This window comes from Macrosteles quadrilineatus, unplaced genomic scaffold (genome assembly GCF_028750875.1).
Source record: "Macrosteles quadrilineatus isolate MER2022 unplaced genomic scaffold, UCM_ALF_1.0 Scaffold_2__2_contigs__length_208266976, whole genome shotgun sequence".
Lineage (NCBI taxonomy): Eukaryota > Metazoa > Arthropoda > Insecta > Hemiptera > Cicadellidae > Macrosteles > Macrosteles quadrilineatus.
This window is the reverse complement of record NW_026542595.1, coordinates 183,173,621-183,195,030: the sequence shown is the minus strand read 5'-3', so window position 1 is coordinate 183,195,030 and position 21,410 is coordinate 183,173,621. Positions and strand designations below refer to the sequence as shown.

The 21,410-nt window shown below is 35.1% G+C and overlaps 1 protein-coding gene across 1 annotated transcript in view; it reads left to right on the top strand.

The window, feature by feature from the left end:
- The window catches only part of LOC128985199 (uncharacterized), a 31,409-nt gene extending 22,094 nt beyond the window's left edge, over positions 1-9,315 (top strand). Inside the window, exons 19-28 of the mRNA XM_054404583.1 lie at positions 655-866; positions 1,936-2,074; positions 2,540-2,651; positions 3,740-3,890; positions 4,390-4,527; positions 5,287-5,529; positions 5,848-6,013; positions 6,439-6,611; positions 6,766-6,904; positions 8,468-9,315. Of these exons, the coding sequence (XP_054260558.1) occupies positions 655-866; positions 1,936-2,074; positions 2,540-2,651; positions 3,740-3,890; positions 4,390-4,527; positions 5,287-5,529; positions 5,848-6,013; positions 6,439-6,611; positions 6,766-6,904; positions 8,468-8,694 (1,700 nt within the window). The 3' untranslated portion in view covers positions 8,695-9,315. The remainder of the gene's footprint in view (positions 1-654; positions 867-1,935; positions 2,075-2,539; positions 2,652-3,739; positions 3,891-4,389; positions 4,528-5,286; positions 5,530-5,847; positions 6,014-6,438; positions 6,612-6,765; positions 6,905-8,467) is intronic.
- Positions 9,316-21,410: the final 12,095 nt, after the last annotated feature.

Sequence of the window (21,410 nt, the reverse complement as noted above, 5' to 3'; positions counted from 1 at the left end):
CAAAGGCCAGTCCCATTCTGTAATCTATTCGACTATAGTAGGGATAGTTTGTTAAGTACAGTAGACTCCCTCTTATCCGGACTTCTCGGGACTGAGGTCAGTCCGGATAGTGGGTTTTCCGGTTAAACCGATGTCTTCAAAAACTTGTTTAAACGGACCGTTTAAATGCATACTGTATACAGTATTTGACTTAAGGTGGTATTCTGTTTGGGAAATTTGTTCGGGTTTCCTTTAGAGTTTTGTCTGCTATCTCAGAGAAGTAGTTATTGAATTGAGAAGCGTTTTTTGATGGGTCATCTTAAATTTTTCCTTGGATTTCCAGTTATTTTAAGGACACTTAAAAAGTCTTGTACTCAAGGCTAGGAAGCTTTTTTGAGTCTTGGTTACTCTATCTAAATCTGTATGAATCATGTGCTCATATCTAGTGTAATATGCATGACTGTCACCCCTGAGACTGGAATTTTTGAGATTTTGTTTAACAAGAAATAATGAGCACAACATTTACAAACTAGGTAATGTAATTTCATTAAGTCTAATAAAGTGAGGTTTGCAGATCTAATTGTTATTGTTAGTATTGAAAGTCCAATCCTTCTCATGAAATTAAAACTTATGTGAATCTCAAAACTACTTGATAATTTTCACACCCTCTGCCAGGAGAGATAGTGCTGGAGACAGCAGTCAGCGCAGGTAACGTGTCAGTAGAGATGTATGGAGGGCTGAGTCTAGAACATGATGTGATCCACCTCCACTCTGCGTCTAATCTGCCCTACCTCAGAGCTCGGTCTGTCACAGTCCTGGGCGAATTGGAGGTGATGGACAAGGTCAACGGAAAATATCTAGTGGAAGTGGAACGGAACACTCTTAAGGTAATGCTGGTTTGTACATTGTTGATAGTATTAACTTTTGGTTACAGCCCCTTTATATTCTAACTAACTGCAACATTTTTTTGTTAAAGAACATATTTAATTGACACACTTGCAGAGTGTGATATTGCCTGAAAACTATTTCCATTTCCACCCTTACTGTGATACTTGATGTGAAATTCTAGATTCTTTAGTTACAATAAGCAGACTTTTCAGATTGACTTATCTGACAAAAAAAAAAGTTTAAAAGTGTAATATATGCATATTAATTTATAACATTTTATATTTGTATTGGCAAAAGTGATATAACGGATAATTCAGTTAAATAAGTTAATACCGTTGGTTGAGCATTAGACCAATCACCGATAGCGTCCAATCCCCCACCTGTCCGGTATGATCCTTCTCTTTGCTTTCAGTAGCCCGCCACCTACACCGACTTCACCATGTAACGTAATCCCTTCACTCTACTAATGTCAACCGGCGGTAATATAGTTACAGTATAAAGCAACTTCTTATTATCACCCTGGTATTACAAGTTCCTTAAGTAGTGATTAAGTTTGTTTGACAGACATCAGGGGACCAAGTGGTACAGTCAGATCTGATAGTAGGAGACCTAATAGTGGAGGGAGATGTAGAGACGGAGGCTCTGGTAGATGAACATCAACTCAGAGATGCGGTTACTCTAACCTCCTTGAAGGGCTACTTCAGTTAGACTTATGTTGGGTTTGTTTGACAGACGTCAGGGGACCAAGTGGTACAGTCAGATCTGATAGTAGGAGACCTAATAGTGGAGGGAGATGTAGAGACGGAGGCTCTGGTAGATGAACATCAACTCAGAGATGCGGTTACTGTAACCTCCTTGAAGGGCTACTTCAGTTAGACTTATGTTGGGTTTGTTTGACAGACGTCAGAGGACCAGGTGGTACAGTCAGATCTGATAGTAGGAGACCTAATAGTGGAGGAAGATGTAGAGACGGAGGCTCTGGTAGATGAACATCAACTCAGAGATGCGGTTACTCTAACCTCCTTGAAGGGCTGCATCAGTTAGACTTATGTTGGGTTTGTTTGACAGACGTCAGGGGACCAGGTGGTACAGTCAGATCTGATAGTAGGAGACCTGATAGTGGAGGGAGATGTAGAGACGGAGGCTCTGGTAGATGAACATCAACTCAGAGATGCGGTTACTCTAACCTCCGATCAAACACTTTATGGTGAGCAACAGTTTTTGTCTTGCTGTTCAGTACCTAAGTAATGTAGACTTAAGGCTTGGAATATCCAGCAAAAGTAAATAAATAAATTGTAAATGCAATTACTTGTTTGTATTGTTTTTATTCAAATAGTATTAGGATATTTTTTTTTCACATAATGATAAATTTTTAAAATTACAAAACTCTTATGAGTGATGTTTGGGGATTTGAGGTAAGGTAACATCTGGGGTACCGTGAACCGTAGCGGTAAGTACACTAAAGCATAAACACTGAAATATCTTTTGACAAGGACACACTGTTTGTCTCCATAAGCTAAAACTATGTAGTGGTAGGTTTTTGTAGACATGTGTGCGTTGAGTTATGATTTACTGTAGTAAGAATAAACTGTAACGTATACCAGTAATGTTTGATACTTTTATGAGTTATATATTTCACCTATATTCAAATGTGTTGTTTTGTTTTTTACAGGAAAATATGAGTTTGATTGCATGGAGGTCCAAGGGAATGTTAGTTCATCAGAAATTATTTCTGGAATAAACTTGACCTCCTGGACACAGAATGGAGTTTTGAAAAGTGGAAGGTATGAATACTATATTTAGGGAAAGGACATAATCTATGTGCAAAATATAAATCCTTGGTCCACTGTCTCTAGCTTATTAGTAGAAATCTCAAGACAATCGTAGAAATTAGAATTGTGTGGTAGGAAAATAGTAGGATTACTTAAAAATTTATTTACGGAATATCCATCTCATTACTGTCCCCAAAAGAAATATCAGAAAGTTAAGAAGATATTTAAGTAGTAGTAATTCAACTTTTTCAACGTACCTATTATAAATGCACAGATGTTCTCATGCTTCCACTCCAGTTACTCCTGGGTCTAGTCCTTCTACAATTCCTTTGCTTTCAATATCTGCCATCTTACTCCTCTCTTCTCCACACCTCCACCTCATGTATCCACCTTCAACCTAGGTCATCCTCTTGGTTTCCTTTCTTATATCACTATCAACATCATTTTCTTAAGAATTATCTCGCTGCACATATCTAGATCGTCTTAGGCTTGATTTTAACTGTTGTCTTAAGCTATCTTAAACCATTCCTCTTCAGAACTCCTATCCTCTAACGTTGATAGTCTTACAAATCACATTCCTCCAGGTTGCACTTTGTTTCTATTCTCTCTGATAATATATACAGTAGACTCTCGCTCATACGGACTAATGTGGCGGACGTCCGGTCCGGAGTACGAAAAATCCGGATTATCGAGAGTCGAGCAAATACACAGTACTGTATAAGTGTATATAGCCGTTTTTTCAATTTAGATCCAGGTCCACAGTAATGATAGCCGTGCATATGCACTTCCACCGGTAATAATCTTTACGGCTGAATTTTGTTCCAGGTCCACAGTAATGATAACCCGGGGGATATGCACTTCCACCAGTAATAGTTTTTACCGCCGTGTTATCCAATTTTTTTTCATTATTCAAGGTAGTCTCGGTCCCGTTTCGCTTGGATAATCGGACTTCTACTGTACTGTGCCGCTAAAAAAAATCACGATTGCCGATCCAGACTACCGGGAGTCCGGACAAAGCCGATCCGGATGAGCGAGAGTCTACTGTATTATATATTTTTAATATGCTGTTGATGCCTGTTTTGCACATTCATGATCAACAGGCTGCAGAACATCTCGGGTGTGTGGAGTGTACAAGGACCTGTAGAACTAAAGGGTCCAGTATCAGGTAGAGGCAGACTGGCTGATGTAGACTTGCAACAACTTACTGACAACATCACTTCTAGCCTACTGGACATTCATGCTGAGATGAAGGTAAGACATCCGTTGTTCTCTTGACATTTATCCAGTTACATGGTCCAAGAATTGGACTTAAAATTCTCTACAAACGTTATTCTCCTAAAATTTTGGACGTTAATTTAAGGAATAGTATAAATCAAGGGTAATGTAGCCTGGAAGATATAAATTAATTAAAGATTCTCGAGACTGAAATTTCAGTTCAGGACAGGATTAATTTTTCCCTCCCATTGTTTCATAGAGTTTAGGAGCGATTGTCAGATGTTGTGAGCGATCAGCAGATACTGGGAGCGATCAGTTGGCATACCCAAAAATCCTGTCAAAAGAACCATCCTTAATATTCCATTTTATATATTAATATAAAAAAATCCTTAGTTTTTGGATCATGATTAATTCTTTTTTATCAATAGAAACCCAATTCCAGAAAAAATTAAACTTAATCCTACCCAGTATGTTAACTGAATACATTGGTTTTATATGGAGCCAGAGTTTATTAATCAAATTACTATATTGTTAGAGTAACCTCACTGGGGCCTGTGATGAGGCTAATGCTCAGCTAGCCTCTGCCAGGGGTCAGCATTGCAAGCTGCTTTATCTAGACACCACTCAGACCTTCTCAGTGCCCTCTGGCCCTTCCCTAGTCACTCACTTTAAGGTAGGTATGGCTCTGCACAGTTAGTACTGTTACTCTTACTATTGCATTTAAATACGGACATTTTCAATTTAATTTTGTCCATTATTTTGTTAGTGTCTACGTCAATTGCATCACAGAGCAGTAAGGTACAGAGGGAACATTCATTGGTACACTTAAGTGGTGTCTAGCACTAGTCGCTGGTATCTAGGGCAAGTCCAACACCACCCCCCTCGACATCATGTACTAACGCTCACAGTGGAGAAAGACCCTGTGGCCTGTGTCAAAGGAATAATTGCACAGTGCTCACCGCTCGGGCTCTTCCTTGCTCGTCACAAGTATATTTCCCGCAAACCGTACTGTAGCTGAAACCGCTCAGTCCGTTAAGCATGTTTGCTTTGTACCTTACTTCTCTGTGGTGGCATGCTCAAAATCAAACCAGTTTGTCTCTGAGATGGTATCCACTAGGCTAGCAACACTCCCAAATGATGTGATGTTTTATTTGATATCATTTCATATTGTTTTCTCTTGTCTGTTTTTTTTTGTTTTTGTTCCATAGCCGATGGTTTTTACCTTGGAATACATTTTAATGCTGATACATGTTGAATTTATCACTATGCTTATATGTTTTCGTAAACATCTAGGACCTGCTATTTGCCTCCCATGTTTTAGAATAGAAGTGATTTTGAGGTCTTGGTAGCACTATAACTCCAGTAGATCTAAGTTTTGAGGTCCCATGAATGGTAAGAGGTTTTTAAAACTGTTCTAATCCTTGAATTCTAGAGTGGTGATGAGGACTACCTTGCTGTCAGTGAGAAGAGTTGCACTACAACCATATACAAGTGGAACAGAAACACCGGTACATTTGTGACTCTCAACAGAGAAATGTTTGGCCATTCGCTGAAAAGCTTTATCATCTTGAACTATGAACAAATAACTTACGTCCTGACTGAGTCTTCTGAAATCTCTGCGGACTGTAACATCCCAGGGCTAAACCTTTGGATCTTTATGAGAGATCACTTTAAGGTGAGTATTGTAACTTTGTGAAGTCTTGTTTTGAGTGTCCTTGGAATGAGCAAGGATTTATAAAGTTACCAATACACATTTGATTATAATATACCACAATATTATACTAGGGCCATCAACATGGAATTTAATAAACATTTCACTTGTTTGAGTTTCTTGAATTTGTACTATCACTATGTACACGATTTAAATATATGTACTTAATGTATAGATGCTATTAAATAAACAAGATGTTTATCCAAATAAAAGAATTAATTAATAACAATTCTTTATTACAATGGCTTATGTAGTATTTTCTCTACATAACACTTGTTTCAGCATGTTACCAATGTCAACTTCTTCTCCGGAGATCTCTTCCAGGGAGAAGGAAACACACTTTACATTGCCAACTCTGTTGGAATGTTCAAGTACGAGATGTATTTTGATAATACAGAAGGAAAAGCATATTTTACCTCGTCTCCCCATCGTTGGAATATCACAGCAGGTAATTAATCTGTCAATCACCCTTATGTAGTAATAAATTTAGTTTTATAAATTGTTTAGCCCTCAAAAATTTTATATATATGTTATGTTATGTTATGTTACTTGGATCCAATTTTATTTGTTTTGTTTGGATTTTAAATTAATATAATTTACTCCCATGTTATTCGTACACATGAAGGTACTTCCGTATTTTTTATATCATACCCACTAACAGCGTCAGTTTCTTCTATTCTGTGCATCTTCATCAGCTGTCAGCTGTCTACATTCTCATGACTTCAACAACTCAATCTTCTCTCCTCTTCTTATGGTGTCCAAAGGATCTTCCTTCCAGAGTTTCCTTGTTGGTTATACCATTGCTTTGTCTCTCCTCCTTATCTAATGTCCTAGGTTAGTGTTAGTATTGATGACAGTAATTTCTGTTCACAGATGTACCCAAGGCATGGTCAGGTGCTGTACATTACCAGTGGCTGTCTGGTGTGTATGAGACCAGCAACTGTAGTGGACAAGTGATCAGCATATCTGCTGACCCAGCCAGTCAGTTTGTAGCTATGGCCTCCACTGAGCCTGCTGAAGTACCCAGGCATGCTGATTATATCAAGGTATCACTCTTATTGTCTGTCTGGTATGGTTAACTTAATTTAATTTGTCTATACTAGAAGTAAAGATGTGTGGATATTCAACATTAGATTGGGTGTAATTATTTAGCAATGTGAAACCATTTATAAGGTCTGATTCTAATGCTGTTCACAACAGGTGTATCGCCGAGACGGCCGATTGTTTGACAAGTTGCCAGCCCTGAGAGTCGCTCAGCTCCAGTGGTTGTCAGTGCCTGGACAGACCTGGCTGATGGCTCTACAGAATCACTCCACTCTCAATCTGTATCAGCTTCAAGGTACCTCTGTAAAATCCTATTTGTAAGGGTACTTTGGTATTATACCGACCACAACAATAAATCAAATTCAAAATAACATTTTAATTAGGTTAACAAAATCTTCCTAACCTAACCTAACCTGAAACATAGTCCACCCTTAGGTTAGTTTAGGTTATAATTATTAGCTTTGGTCGGTATAATACCAAAGTACCGATTTGTCTGTGGAATGTGCTGAATTCAAACTTCTTTATTGCTTAAATCTGTGGAAAGTAAATAAAAGAAACGTCTTATAACACTTAAAACATATATTTACGCTTATACTGTTACTCACAAGACGTTAAATATACATAAAAGATGGTAAGTGGTGATCGATTTCGATTGGACACTCCAATCATCATCAGACCCAATAGGCGAATGACAAGAATCTTGAATGGCGTACCTACTTATACCCTATCGGCTACCGGAAGCACCGGCCAATACATTTTTATAAGTACAACTGGAATCAAAATTTACTTGTTCTTTAATCAACTTATTTCTATTTTTACATTTTTCCTTATAAATATACAGTACTTCCCAAGCATTCATTACATATCCTTTCTTACAATTCTTTAGAATACCTAGACTACTTCCATTTTTCCTATTGAGTGGCCATTTTGTAACAGGTGTTGTGCGACATTTGATCTTTCCGGTTTGTTGTTCCTCCACGCAGATATGTGGTTTTTGAAGCGGTTGATGAAGTTCACTGTCTGTCCAATGTAGAAGCTATCACAATCATTACAATTGATTTTATAGATGCCCGAAGCGTCAAATTTGTTACAATCTTCTATTTTTGGATGCAGTATTTTACTCATCGTGTTCTGAGTCCTGTAGGCTATTGAAACTCCGTATTTCTTGAATCTGTTAGCAGTCCTTTGTGTTGTAGTCCCCGTGTAGCTAAATGTGACATATCTGGTGTTTTCCTCTTTTATCTCTTCTAATGTTGTTCTTCTTAAATCTGTCTAACTCCTTTTTTCTTGTTCTGTAGAACTACCATGAATAAAGAGTTCCTTAATAATGTAGGTGTGATTTTAAAATAATTTTTTATGATTCGAAAAAAAAAAATAAAGTTTAGTGCTATGAATGTGCTGAAAAACTGGCTTCCACACACTGGGTGGTGTTTCAAAAAGGCTTAATACTGCACATCACATAATCCATTTTATATGCCATCACCTACTGTAAGTTATGTTTGATGTACAGAGGATTCTCGATTATCTAACTTTCTGTGATCAAGTTCTGTGAAATGGAATGCCATTTCCTGGCGGTATCACTCCACTATATACCGTAGTGGTACATTGAGATAACCCCTTTTGCTGTATGTCTACTGAGAAGATTTGTGTCAGTATTGAGGTACCTGCACTTTCGAATAGTGTTACTTCTTAAGGTCTTTCTGCCGATCTGACCTTGCCACGGCCTGTTTTGGTTAGCTAATTGAGACTAATAGATATTAACACCAAAGTCTACGAATCTAATACAAAACGTTACAATCCCTGTATACTTTTTTAACATTTGTTATAAATGAAGTGTGCTTATTTTGATTGTTTCTAGGGCCACTAATCGGGTTTCAGCCACAGATGTCTATGCAGACAGATGCGAAGGTTGTGACAAGCGTTGCTTTACCTCTAGCTTCTAAAGTTAACTTGCAGCCATACATACTCATCCAGTCTCTAGCCTATGTCAGAGTTGTCAGGGCTTTTATACAAGGTGATCCGTATCTAGGCCAGAATCTTAGTTGCGAATTTGATCAAGTTTTGAAACGGGTTCCTAGAAAGTAGTCAATAATTTGTATTTTATGTTGAATGTTAATCAATGTTGAAACAAGTGCCTGGAAAGTAGTAATTTTATGCTTCCTTGTTTTGTAACCAGGTTTGGTCGAATTTTGAAACATATTTCTAGAAAGTAGTAATTTAATTTGGGTTTTGTATTTCTGGTAAAAAATTTCCTTTGTTTTTAACTGTGTAAGATTAATATTGAAACAAGTTTCTGTAGTGATTTTACCCTGGTTTTGTATTTGATATGGAAATATCTTGACTTGTTTTCCAACTGAGTCGTACAAGAATTGTGATAACTGCCCTGAATTCAGGACAATTAATTTGTTAGTAGTGTAGTTTTGTTACTATTGAATATTTTGTGTGTGTTTATTAGCTTAGTTATCTGCTAGTTCTTGACTATTTGTGATGTATAATGTAAAGTGTTTGTGTCTAGGAATAGTGGTAAATGTTAAAAGAAACATTTAAGACTGAAAACCTAAGACTTGTCTTTAAAATATAGTAATTTATGAGTACAACTGTTGTAACTGTAAGACTGATTCTGCCTTGTAAATTTTGTTAGTAGTAACTTAGCAACTTTTGTGATATAAAGTGATATTTTGGAAATACAATGTAAGCTAAACTACAGTTTTTGGAACTTTATATTCCTTTCTTTTATTCCACCAAATGCTCTTGTTTTGTTTGCTCTACGGATAACCTTTAATCTCATAAAGCCACTCCAATAACAAACATGAATCCATTACAAAATAAGAACGTTCTTTTTAGCGAATTTCCTTATAGGTCAATAATAAGTCATATGTCATGGGCTGTATAGGGAAGTAGCTATTACCGTAGTTGGCACAGTAAGACCTAGACCCAGGACTGAATAACTTTTTTATTTTGATGTCCTTAGAGGCCAAAAACACCATTCGTTCAAATTTGTACATGTATATATATATTCTCGGTAATATATACGTCCGTGAACGCGATATAACTTGAGTATTTTTTGTCCAATCTTGATGAAATTTTGTTTAAAAGTGCAAGGCGGGATAAACTTAAATGAGATTGCGAACCAGCATGATCAGACCATGGGAACAGGGTTTTACGGGAGGTTTTATGGGGTAAAAAATGGTATTTCTCATTTTTGACCCTCAAAACGCAAATTTCCCAATTTCTCTCCAAACCATTTTATAGAGCTTAAAAAACAAATAATTTAGTATCAAAGTGTTTTTGTATTGTTATTGGTAAAGGAGAAAGTTAAAAAAAATGTTAATTTAAAATTACCATGTTATTTTTATGGGGAATATTGTAAAATGTTGTAGTTTGCTTGTTTAAGGATATATTTTGATCAAACTTGGCAAATTTTTTTTTTTTATACCAAGCTATTAATATTTTACTAAAAATACACTTTATTAGTTTCCTTGTAGCAGAAAACCTAGGTACTCATTAAACCTAATGTTTTTAAAATAGATTTAATTAAAATTTTAATTCAGACAAATGGAAATTCGCTTAGTCGGCAGGTTTGCTGCGGCGGGGGTATTTAATCCTTTCCATATGTATAGAAATACCCAACTGATTATGTAAACGTTAAAATCCATACCTGTACCTTTACTTTTTCCATTGAAACAAAATAAGTATTAAAATATTTTTTACCCTATATTACAAAGTAAATTAACAGTCATTTGACAGTGTAAACAGTTTTTACTACAATGTTGTAATTCACATTTACTACATTAAAGACATCTACTTTATTGAGATGAAATAGTATTCTTGTTATAGATCTCTTGTATTCTTGAGAATGCTATGTAAAATGATGCCATTGAATTCACCACCTGAAAATATTACAACATTAGAAATGTGTTTCTTATACAGTTAACTTTTTTACAATACCTGTTATTCATGAAGATGTAATATTTTGAAATCAAAACAAAACCTTAATTTTAAGCCACTCAAACCTCGTGATGTTTTTGGTCTCGCAAACAACCCTCTCCTTCAATCTTGACCTTTCATCCAATCTACTTCTGTTCCTATTCTTGTGATTTCTTATACGATTTGATCCTTTATAACACAGCGTAGATACTCTTCTAATGGTTCTATTAATTTTTTTTTTTTAACTGGCTACAACTTAACATAGGAATGAAACATTTAGTTGTATCCATAGTCAAAGCTATCTAAAGTGAGTCCTTAACTTACCCACACGAAGGTGTGAAGTGACAGCTCTGCTGTGTAGCTCTGTTTAGGTGTGAGTCTAACCGGCCGACGACATACACAGCTGATGGTCACCAGGGCTTTCTTGACGAAACGATCGTGAGAGTACCACGGCGCGTGGAATGCATCTTGACAAGTCAACAAGCTCTGAACAGTATTAGAGGTTGGATAAAGTAAGTACAATTAAATCTACAATATAATGTTTGGTCTAGAAGCGTCAGAAACATTAGTGATTGAGAAAACAAAAATTACCGGATTACTTGACTCATTTCCTTTGGTACTAGGGGTAACAAATAATCTTCATAGATTTTGGTTCATCAGCTTTATTTCTCACCTGATTTTGCCCTCTTCCTGAAGTTCTTTTTTCACTATCGGTTTTAGCATTCCTATTATCCTATTTCTTTTGGGTTCCAGTTCAAAGTTTACTGGCTAATATTTTTATAACTCATCCTTAAGGTGTACTTTCTTATTAAGATTTCAACACAGTCCATTTTGTCTTGCCTACATAATTCCTCATTTCTGACTGTGTCTGGAAATCAGATCTTAGGTCTACAAAGTCAAAGTCTGGCAGCTTTACAGAAAGCACAGACTTGACGTTACTTCTAATTATTCATAATTTAGTGCTTCTACTTGGTTGGTTTGATCGCCTGGTTTTGTATTTTGCTGGGTAAAAACTTTGTTTACTACCCTCATTGTCTGTGTAAACTGTAAAGTCTTCAAACTTTGCTACCCAATTGTCTGGTAAGTCTTCATCTGTCTCACTGACTTTTTCTTTGACTCATTTAATGAACAAAAATGGAAAAATCTTTGAAGAACTCTTTGAAAATTGGAAAAGATTAACATTAGGACCAGACCATACAAGAAAACAAAAACCATCAAAAACCACTGTGAGAAAAGGCAAACACAATTTATGGACGAACACAAGATAAATGATAGCTTACTGACCTATAAGTTATTAATTCAAAATTCAAGTTAATTGTGCAAAACCTCGTAAACCATCTCTGAATGAGGCTTGGCACCTAGGCAGGAATAAAGATTGGAAAACATAACACAAACACAAAATAGGTACTAGAAAAGGTCAGGAAAACCAAAACAGTGGACAAAGGAAGGAATAAATTTACAGGGAATAAGTAAGAGGTTTTTATAAGAGCAAATCAAAATACTGGCTAAGAGACCATAATAATTGAGTAAGTTTTTATTTTTTGTTTAGTCATTAATAATAAATTAATTTTTTTAAAGTGAAACATCGGTATGCTTTAAAAAGTAAGTACTGAATCAAGCTAAATAACTTCTTGATAAGCATTGTACGTGTTATTAAATTTACGGAAAGTTAATAAAAGAAACGTCTTATAACACTTAAAACATATATTTACGCTTATACTGTTACTCACAAGACGGTAAATATAAAAAAAAGATGGTAAGTGGTGATCGATTTCGACTGGACACTCCAATCATCATCAGACCCAATAAGCGATGAATGCATATATTTACGCTGATGCATCATATCCAGATTTTGAAAGCAGAACCAATCCAATGTAAAAACCGTTTTAACCATTCAAACTTTTTCAAAACGTAATTTTTTAAAAATAATTTGTGCAGCAGGCCTAGACTTAAAATAATATCTTTAAAAACTATTTTAGGTCTCATTTAACCTGGGTCCACATGGGCTAAGGTGTGTGTGCATCAAGAAAGCATAGATAGAGCCATTGCAGAACAATAATAAACTGTCCTGATAAATTTTGAAATGAGTGTCGGCAGTACACAGTCACACTATTGACTGAATTTCCGACTGGATCAGCTGTTGGTTAGCAATTATAAGGCTTACTGTTTCACACACAACTATAATCAAAAGGTTTCTACTAGTAGTACTAGTACAAAGTAATGAAAATGTATGAATGTACGAAAAAAAACGTGCAAAAATGTAAAATATAATTAGTTTATTTTATTTGATCTTCTATGGATGTCACTAAATTCTCATAGGACGTAGGTGTTTACTTACCTCAGCCTGTAAGTACGTGCCTGCCATGCAAATTAGCATAAAGAGGAACACATCTCCCACAAAATACCCGTTGATCATGATCTTTTCTGTCACACTGAAGACTTCTGCTTGTCCCTAAATTACAAAAATACATGAATTAGATATTCTCTTAAATTTAAATCCATGCATAACGAAAACGAAATGTTTAAAATTTTACCTTGGTAATGTAAAACATCCCCATGGAACCGATTGTGAAAATAAAGAGAAAGAATGCCACCAACACTGGAGTATAGAGTTCTGTAAATTCTCGGCTCAGCCTGGATAGGAAAATAAATCAAATTTGTTAGTACTGTTTTAGCATAGTTGTGATCAGTAAATCATAACAGCTGTTTTAAATCAGCTGTTTTTTAGGCCAACCAAGTTAGATTTGAATATAAGGTAGTAAATAGTTCAATTTCATGTAATTTTGTGATATAGTGATACATTACAACTCAGTAAACCTGCAATCAAACAAATATTTTATCTGAATATTTAACAGGTTGTTATACTCAGAGCATTTGCCAAACAAGTTTTGTTCATGTTAGATGTTCCAAGATTTACCAGGTAATTCACAACAAAGATCTATTATTTTATGGGCAACTTTAGTCTTGAAAAGTTTACATTCATTCTTTACATTGGGAAACTTGATTTATGGACATTACAGATAATTTCACAATATATTGTATTTGGAAATATACTTAAATTTTTATTGAGTTTTATTGTACTGCAATTTTACAGCACAATGGGTTTACCTTAAAACATGATTATGATGCTCAATCCAAATTTTTACTTGCTCTTCAACTGTTTTGAAATTTTTTCGGCTCTGAGAGTTTTCAGCTGGCAATGCTATTGGGACATTTTTCTCCAGTTGTAATGTTGATTTCTGAGGATCAGATTCCATTATAGCTTTCAGTTTCAGTCTAAGGTATCTGAATGAGAGAATCAGTGATAACGTAACGTTTAGGATGTAAAGATCATTGACAGTGTGTAGAACTATCATCATTTGAAGCACCATTGTTTCGAAGGACAGTGTGGTCCAGAAAATGGTGGGGCTACTCGCTACATTGAAGTAATATACTGGGTAGAGCACGAGATTGTTTTTTGACAAATACGGTTTCAAGAATTCAGACTCGTAAGCCACTATCTTCTGTAGAGAATTGATCGGTGTCAACATGATAACAACGTAGAAGTAGTACTTGATGAAACGATTTATTTTTCGGATCTGTTTCTCAAACACTTTGTCGTACAAGAGCAAATCTTCTTGTGTGTCCTGAGAGAAGACATTTTTGAGATCCAAGAAGTCCTGAAAGTTGTTGAAAATTTCCTCCCCTCTGAGGATGTAGTATGCGGCAAGAATGCTGCCGTAAATATCCATGACACTTACTGTACAGCTAGAGCCTCCTCCTTGGTTGAACTGCCAAAATACAGAAGAAATCATGATTGAGTTCAAGGTGAAAATGATGATTGATGCTATCAAATACATGTTTCCTAGAGTATAGATGGTGTTGGAAACACGGTTTATACTTATACACATGATTCCAGACAATTTGGTTACAGTTGAAATGGACTGAAATATAGACTCAGACTGCATTCTGATTTTCCTTGCTGTACTCTTGTCAGAAAGACTCACTCGACTGAAAAGTTTTTGATGGAGATTAGAATAATTTTATACAATTTATTCTACAAGAAACGATAACTGACCGTTTTGGTAAGAAGTACCTGGAACGGTTGTATTAAAAACTATCTGGCTGGGTAAACTGTAATCAACTGTAATTTTCTCCCATTCTTGAGAATTATAAATTCCTTAACCAGTCTTATTGCTGCTATAATTATAACCTCTAAAAGTTAAGGTCTAGGACAATCTGTAGAAAAATTACAATATACAAGAAGAAAAATACAGATGAACTGGAAACAGATTTTCTTTTTTTGTCCTAGGACACAAAGGCACGAGACTGGGATTGTTTTTCACATTACTTAGCCTGACCAAGGTAGGGGTTGCGGCAATATCACTTGGAAAATCTATTGGCGATTTGGCTGGATTTGAACTCAGGACCTCATGGACTGAAGTCCCACGCTCTAACCACTATAGGTAATAAATACCATTTAGTTGATTGAAAAAAAAACTGGGACTCTAAAATATTTTAAGTTTGTTGTAGTACAATATAATTTACAACAAAATGTAGTCAAACAACTACAATCGAAGATCACTTGACGGATACAGGTAATTTAAACCTTTTGTTACCAGTGATCCAGAGGCTATACCATAAAAATAAATATATCAATCGAATGAAGATTACAAATGGATGTGTTATTTATTTCTAATATGTACTTGCAAAAGTCTTGAAAAAGGAAGTAAGATAATTATTTATAGTTATAAAAGTTTCTTCGCGTTTATGTTTGAAATCAAACAGATTTGAGTTATGAAAAACTGAGAGCGAAAAATATTCTTGAAATCATATAATTAAATTTACTCTGTTAAAGCACAGAGCTCAGATGTGTATTTTATATTTTACTCCTCACATTTAATTACATCGGTTAAATAAATAAATTTATTTTGACAAGTCGATTGTCAAATCCACATACTGTACTTTATTCAAACGTATGAACAGTTTATTTTACGACATTTTTTCATAGGTATCTTGTTTCACTTCATGACTAATTTATAAAATCTCATTAAAATTGCCCTAGTAAGGAATGTGCATACAGGCTTATTAATGTCACCAACCACCATTGAGAATAGTCATTATTGCTGATTGCAAACATTTACAAGTCATCATATGTGATGTAATTTCCTACTAATGATCTGCTCATTAGTAAAAAAACAAGTTGTAATCCTTCATTATAATAAGTGTACATGTTGTCCTCAATTTGTCTTTATACTTTGTATGGTGCGGACAAGGCATTTTGAAAGGTTATTGTTCAAAATGTTTGTTTCAAAGACAATTTTTAAATCCATTTTGAAACTGAGTCACTTTGCTGGGCTTCATGCGATTGGCCACGTCAAACTAACAAACTTTTCAAAAATCATCACTAATATCTATTTAAGCACATTATTTGCTATGTTCTTTTTCCAGATCGTATGTCTAGCGATAACTCTAATATTTCGACTGAGCAAAGACGATGGATCTGGTGTTTTTTGTGTCATTGTCATTATGGTCAACAATATTTTGCTTATTGTTTTCTACTCTGCTTATGAGGGTAAAATATCAAAGAATTATGATGAGATGGCAACCTTTGTGGAAATGATCTTGGAAGATCCTTTGTCGAGTGAGTTTGTAAATGAAGTAAACAAGTACGCTAGGCTTGTGGATCGGTTTATTCACCATTACATGACGAGTGTGTACGTTCTGCTGGTGGTTGAGGGACTTGTCAAAGGACTATCGTACATAAAGCTGGTCAACCTGACCACTGAAGGTAGCACTTTGATTTATGTCCTACCTTGGGAAATAAACAACGCAAGTTTCTGGCCAACTCTGATTTTCCAAATAGTCTCCACAGCTTTGATGACAGTGATACAGCAAGCCAACCACTACTATCTGATGACAATGATGATTCTGCAAACGCTTTGTTTCCGTTATCTTAAGACAAAATTCGCTCACTCTCTTGAGACTAAGCAACAATTGGGACATCCCTCCAGACTACAGCTTTTACAGCCTCTGTATCAAAAACAAAATTGTTTGAAAACTGGAGCTTGGCATTTAAAGAGGAGTGCAGAAGAGGAAGTTAAGAATTGGGTTCAAATGCACGTACAACTAATAAAGTGAGTAGTAAAAATTATATTTAGGAATTTAATTTTTGTTCAGTGTTTAGGCATACAGTTCAGCTTAGATGGTGAAATTTCTTATCACTATTGTAGTAATTCTTGGTTAATAAGCTCAGTACCTCTTACTACCATGGGTATTCCAACTGAAGCAATTGTTTTTGGTCTGTTCTACAATCACAAAAACTCATGATATAATCAATATATCGGAGATCGCTATCAAGCACAATGCCGAGAGTCTTTGACTTGTCACACAAAGTCAAACTCTCCCTGTTGAGCACAACACTATCTCCTCTCTTGCTGAGGGACAGTACCATGTCACACGATGGCATTCGCATGTAACACTTTTGACGATATACAGTTTTAACCTGTTTGCTTCTGACCACCATAGGACCTATTTTTCGGTACATATTTCAATTAAGTTTCATCAAGCTTTGTCTCCAACTTAAAAGATGATTCTGATAAAATAGGTGTAAAATTATAAAAATAAACACAAAATACCAGAATATTCTAAACTTTTTTAATATAAATTAATACCAATTAAAATAGATACACATTATTAATGAACATATATTATACAGGGGGGATAACAAGTCAAGACCTCTCCATAAACTAATATTTTTCTAAGTAAATATACAGAGATATCCTTTTGGTGGCCGTGCAATCTTAGCAGGAAGTTTTATTTTATAATTTTGAAAATTATAAAAGAGATAGCGAGCTCTGGCTTTCAACATTCTTCAAGTTTTTATAAACACTTCAAAATGAGGTGTAATTGCACGACCACCAAAAAGACATCACTGTACTGTATATTTACTTAGAAACACATTAGATGGGGGTCTTGATTATTTATTTATCCTGTACATGTATGTTTGCAGATTATGCCAAGAGTTTGTGGATATCTACAGTTCTTTATTGATAAGCTACTTTCTTGTGATGTTTTTTGTGCTCATCAGCGGCGTATTCTCAATTACTCAGGTAACTTTGGCTTAAACTTGTCACAATTCAAACTTAAATGTCCCAACTAATAAATAAAAAAAATATGTGTAAAACATAGTTTTGCGTTCTATTCCTTTATCTAAATTCAGCTCTAAAAATATACATGAATTATTCATGAAAATAAAAAGATTTGTTTGTAGTAGATTTGCTATTAAATTTGTTTTAGTAAGATTGCAGCTTGAGCTAATATTCATAATCTTTAAATTGTAATTTAAAGCTTGTCAAAATCCAAGCATAAATGGAAATGGCTCATAAATAGCATTTTTGGATTTTATCTACTTTTGTTTTCACTGTCTAATGTAAAAATTTTGTTCAATTTCAGAACCGTCACTACTATGGCTTAGTAGAAGAAATCCTCCTCGGGTTGTACTTTGCTGGAATTATTTTCAATTTGTTTATTCTCTCCATAGCAGGATCCTACCTAACTTTTGAGGTAAAGTCTAGTTTTTGGTGTATTTGGAAGATATTACTAACTAATTGTAGTATAACGAAAATAAGTTTTTACTTGTTACACTCCTACTTATAAGATTCTCTAACAATAGAGATTTATAGTCAATGTATTACTTAGGTTATATGACTGATGTAATTGGTTGCCATAAAGTACGAGTACAAAAAGAGACTATTTTAAAGATGCTACCTAACCTGACCAACGTTTGGACTGTTACCTAAAATATAACTATTTCAAAGATTTCACTTCCTTAGATACGAAAAAACTTAAAAACCCAATGAAACATTTCTTAACATTAGTTTACCTTATCTATCTGAACCAACCTACCGAGGTAGATAATAGGGGAGTTTGATTCTGAAAAAAGAGAAATAAGTTCTGGTTGAAAAAATGCCTTTAGGATGGCTAAAACTACCTTTTGGTCTTGTAGAGTGTGCGCACATTCGAAGATGTGTTCCACGCACCTTGGTACACTTGCAGTCGACGGGTCAAGTCATCTCTTGCAGTAATCTGTGAAGCAGCCAAACGTCCAATGTGTTTCGCAGCCTTCAACTCCCGCTACTTCAATATGTCACTTCACAACTTCATATGGGTGAGCGAAAGCATTTACTACGTGTTAACATGCTAAAATTTGAATGGAAAATTTGCTTTATATTCTTAAACCAAGTATTGTTTTTTTGGATTCTGAAATAGACAATAGTGAAGTAGACAAGTCTAGAATAGAGCTGAAATGAAGCTCTTACACCTAGAGTATGCCCTAGCTTTCAACTATGATAGTTTGCGGGATAAAAGACGTTTAAAATTATTCGTTCAGTTTGGCTAGGTTGACAAGTTTGGTCTCGAATAGAAATCAGTAATTGACATGAGCTCTCTCAGTCAATGGTTCATATCAAAATTTGTTTGTTTTAATTCTAAAACTGGCTGCAGCTTTAATCCTTGAGAAGGCCTGCACACACCACACACCCGGAGCAGTGAGAGCGGTAGCGGTATATTGCATGCTTTTTCATCTCCCCCATCTACCATCACCACCGCGGCGGTATCATTAGGGCATTCACACTGGAGCGATTCCGCACCGCAGCGGTGCCAGCAGTTTATAGTAATTTTACGTCCTCATTTATGAGTGTGCAGTCAACAAGAGTGGTGTATTGTTAGCTATGTCTACACCACACTACACTGTTTTGACAAACTTCCCATGCAAGGATTTAGTCCAGAAAACAGCTGTTTGCCGTCTGCTTAATCAAATGGGGTTTCCATCACGTACTGCTATACGGTAATGAGTTTTTCCAGACACCAACAAGCTGATTAAATACTGTATTTGGCAATGAATGAGAATGGTTAGTTTATAAACAGAAATAATCTCTCTTAGTATAAGGATAAGGATCTGTACGGATTTAGTAGTATGGCGTAAAATATCGTACGCCACTCGTCCAAAATGTGTTAACGGACTCGTATAGTAATCCCGGGAACAACCACACTCATCCGGTAAACACCTTTATTTTCAGGACTATTAACGAATACAATACTAAAATTTTCAGGACTACAATACTATTAAATCAGATGATAAGGAATAAATGTTGCTATTGTTTGCTGTAGCTGAAGACATCGATCCCAAATATAGGGAGTGGATACATGACATCAACAAAAGGCGATTTGAGCATGGTGAATACCATACATTGATGTATATACTTAGAAAACACAAGAAACCCAAATGCCAGGCTTGTCCCACTGTCACTGAGTCATCTGAGGTGTTGTTTGCTGGCTGGAGATAAAACACCTTACACTACTAAGCCATTGATCAGTCCTGGTTTACAAACACTAACAAAACAATACTAATAAAAAAAAATGCCAAAGAAGTAATAAATTTGACTCCCAGGCAGCACCACATTTCAGGCTAGCCATCATCCATTTCGGTTTAGTTGTACTTTGACAGTTGTAAGTCAAAGTTATTAGGTCATTTTACTCTCAATGGCCAACATATCAGCCTTAAGGATTGAAATATATTTTTGCGATTTATAAACTGCCTTTGTACTTCTTATTAGGTGATGAGAGCCATGATATCCTTCTACTTTGGACTGGTTCAGATCAAAGACAGAGCAAGTCAGCGTGTTACTGGTAACTAGTCAATACTTAGTTTGAATGGTGTTTAGTTTTAGATACATAATCCACTAAGTTTTGATTATTTTAAATGCAATATTAGTTTTTAAATAGTTAATTCTTGGAGGAGAAAAGCGCAAAAATATTTTCCCTAAATAACTTCAGCATAGTATGTGCTATTAATTTTACTGGGAGTAAATAAAAATATGTCATTAAACCTGTTGAGTCTGAGGAAGATTGGAGTGTTCAATCGAAATCGATCCTCATTACTATATTATATAAATATGTAGCCTATTTACTGTCTTGTTTAAAATAGTACAAAAGTAAATATATGAGTCAAGTGTTTATTAGAGGTATTTTTATTTACTCTCCGTAAAAATAGTTTGTGTGAGTCTTTTTTTTAGACCAGAAAGTCGTTTACAGAAGGGTTTGCTAAAATCAACTGGAGTACAACTCCTGAAAAAAGCATATGAGTTTCATCAGTAGGCTCTCTAAACTTTTTAAACAAAGCCATACAATAAACATTTTTTGGCAGGCACATTGCTGTTTTACAATAAATATTGGAAAGGTTCCAAAAGTTACCTTTTACAAAAAGATGACCTTAAAAAAGAGCTTTAAAGAGGTTTGTATTATCAATTTTAGGATTTATCTAATATAATGCGAGTTGTGCTTTTGTTCAAATACCAGAATTTCATGCCTTCATGAAAAGTATATGCATATTTTCACTCCCTACAGATCAAAATCATTGAAATTTAAAAATAGATTGAATTGTGTCTTAGGAAATATGTCAGATTTGCACATGTTTCATCTCCTCGTGGAAATTAAATTGCTATTTTTTGCGATAGCACCATCTTTTAAAGCAACAGTTAAATTTCATTTGAAGAAGTCATAGTTTACTACATTCCCTTCTCATTTTACTATCTAGGTATGCATTGTCAAAAATGATATGCAATGAATAAAAACTGTATGTTTGTTAATGAGTTGGCTTTGTTATTTCCTTTGCAATGTTTGTTTTGAGGTGATAATTGCAGTATTAGTTGTGCATACCTTTAAACTCATAAACAAACAGAATGAGAAAAGTCCCCAAAAAAACTTATGTATTAAATTTAATGAAGCCTAAAGTTGGTTGTAACTAATGTAAAGAAATTGATTAAGTTTTTAACAATTCTGATATATTCTCAGGAAGTTTGAGGGTTCTATCGTAATAAAATAAAACTCACACA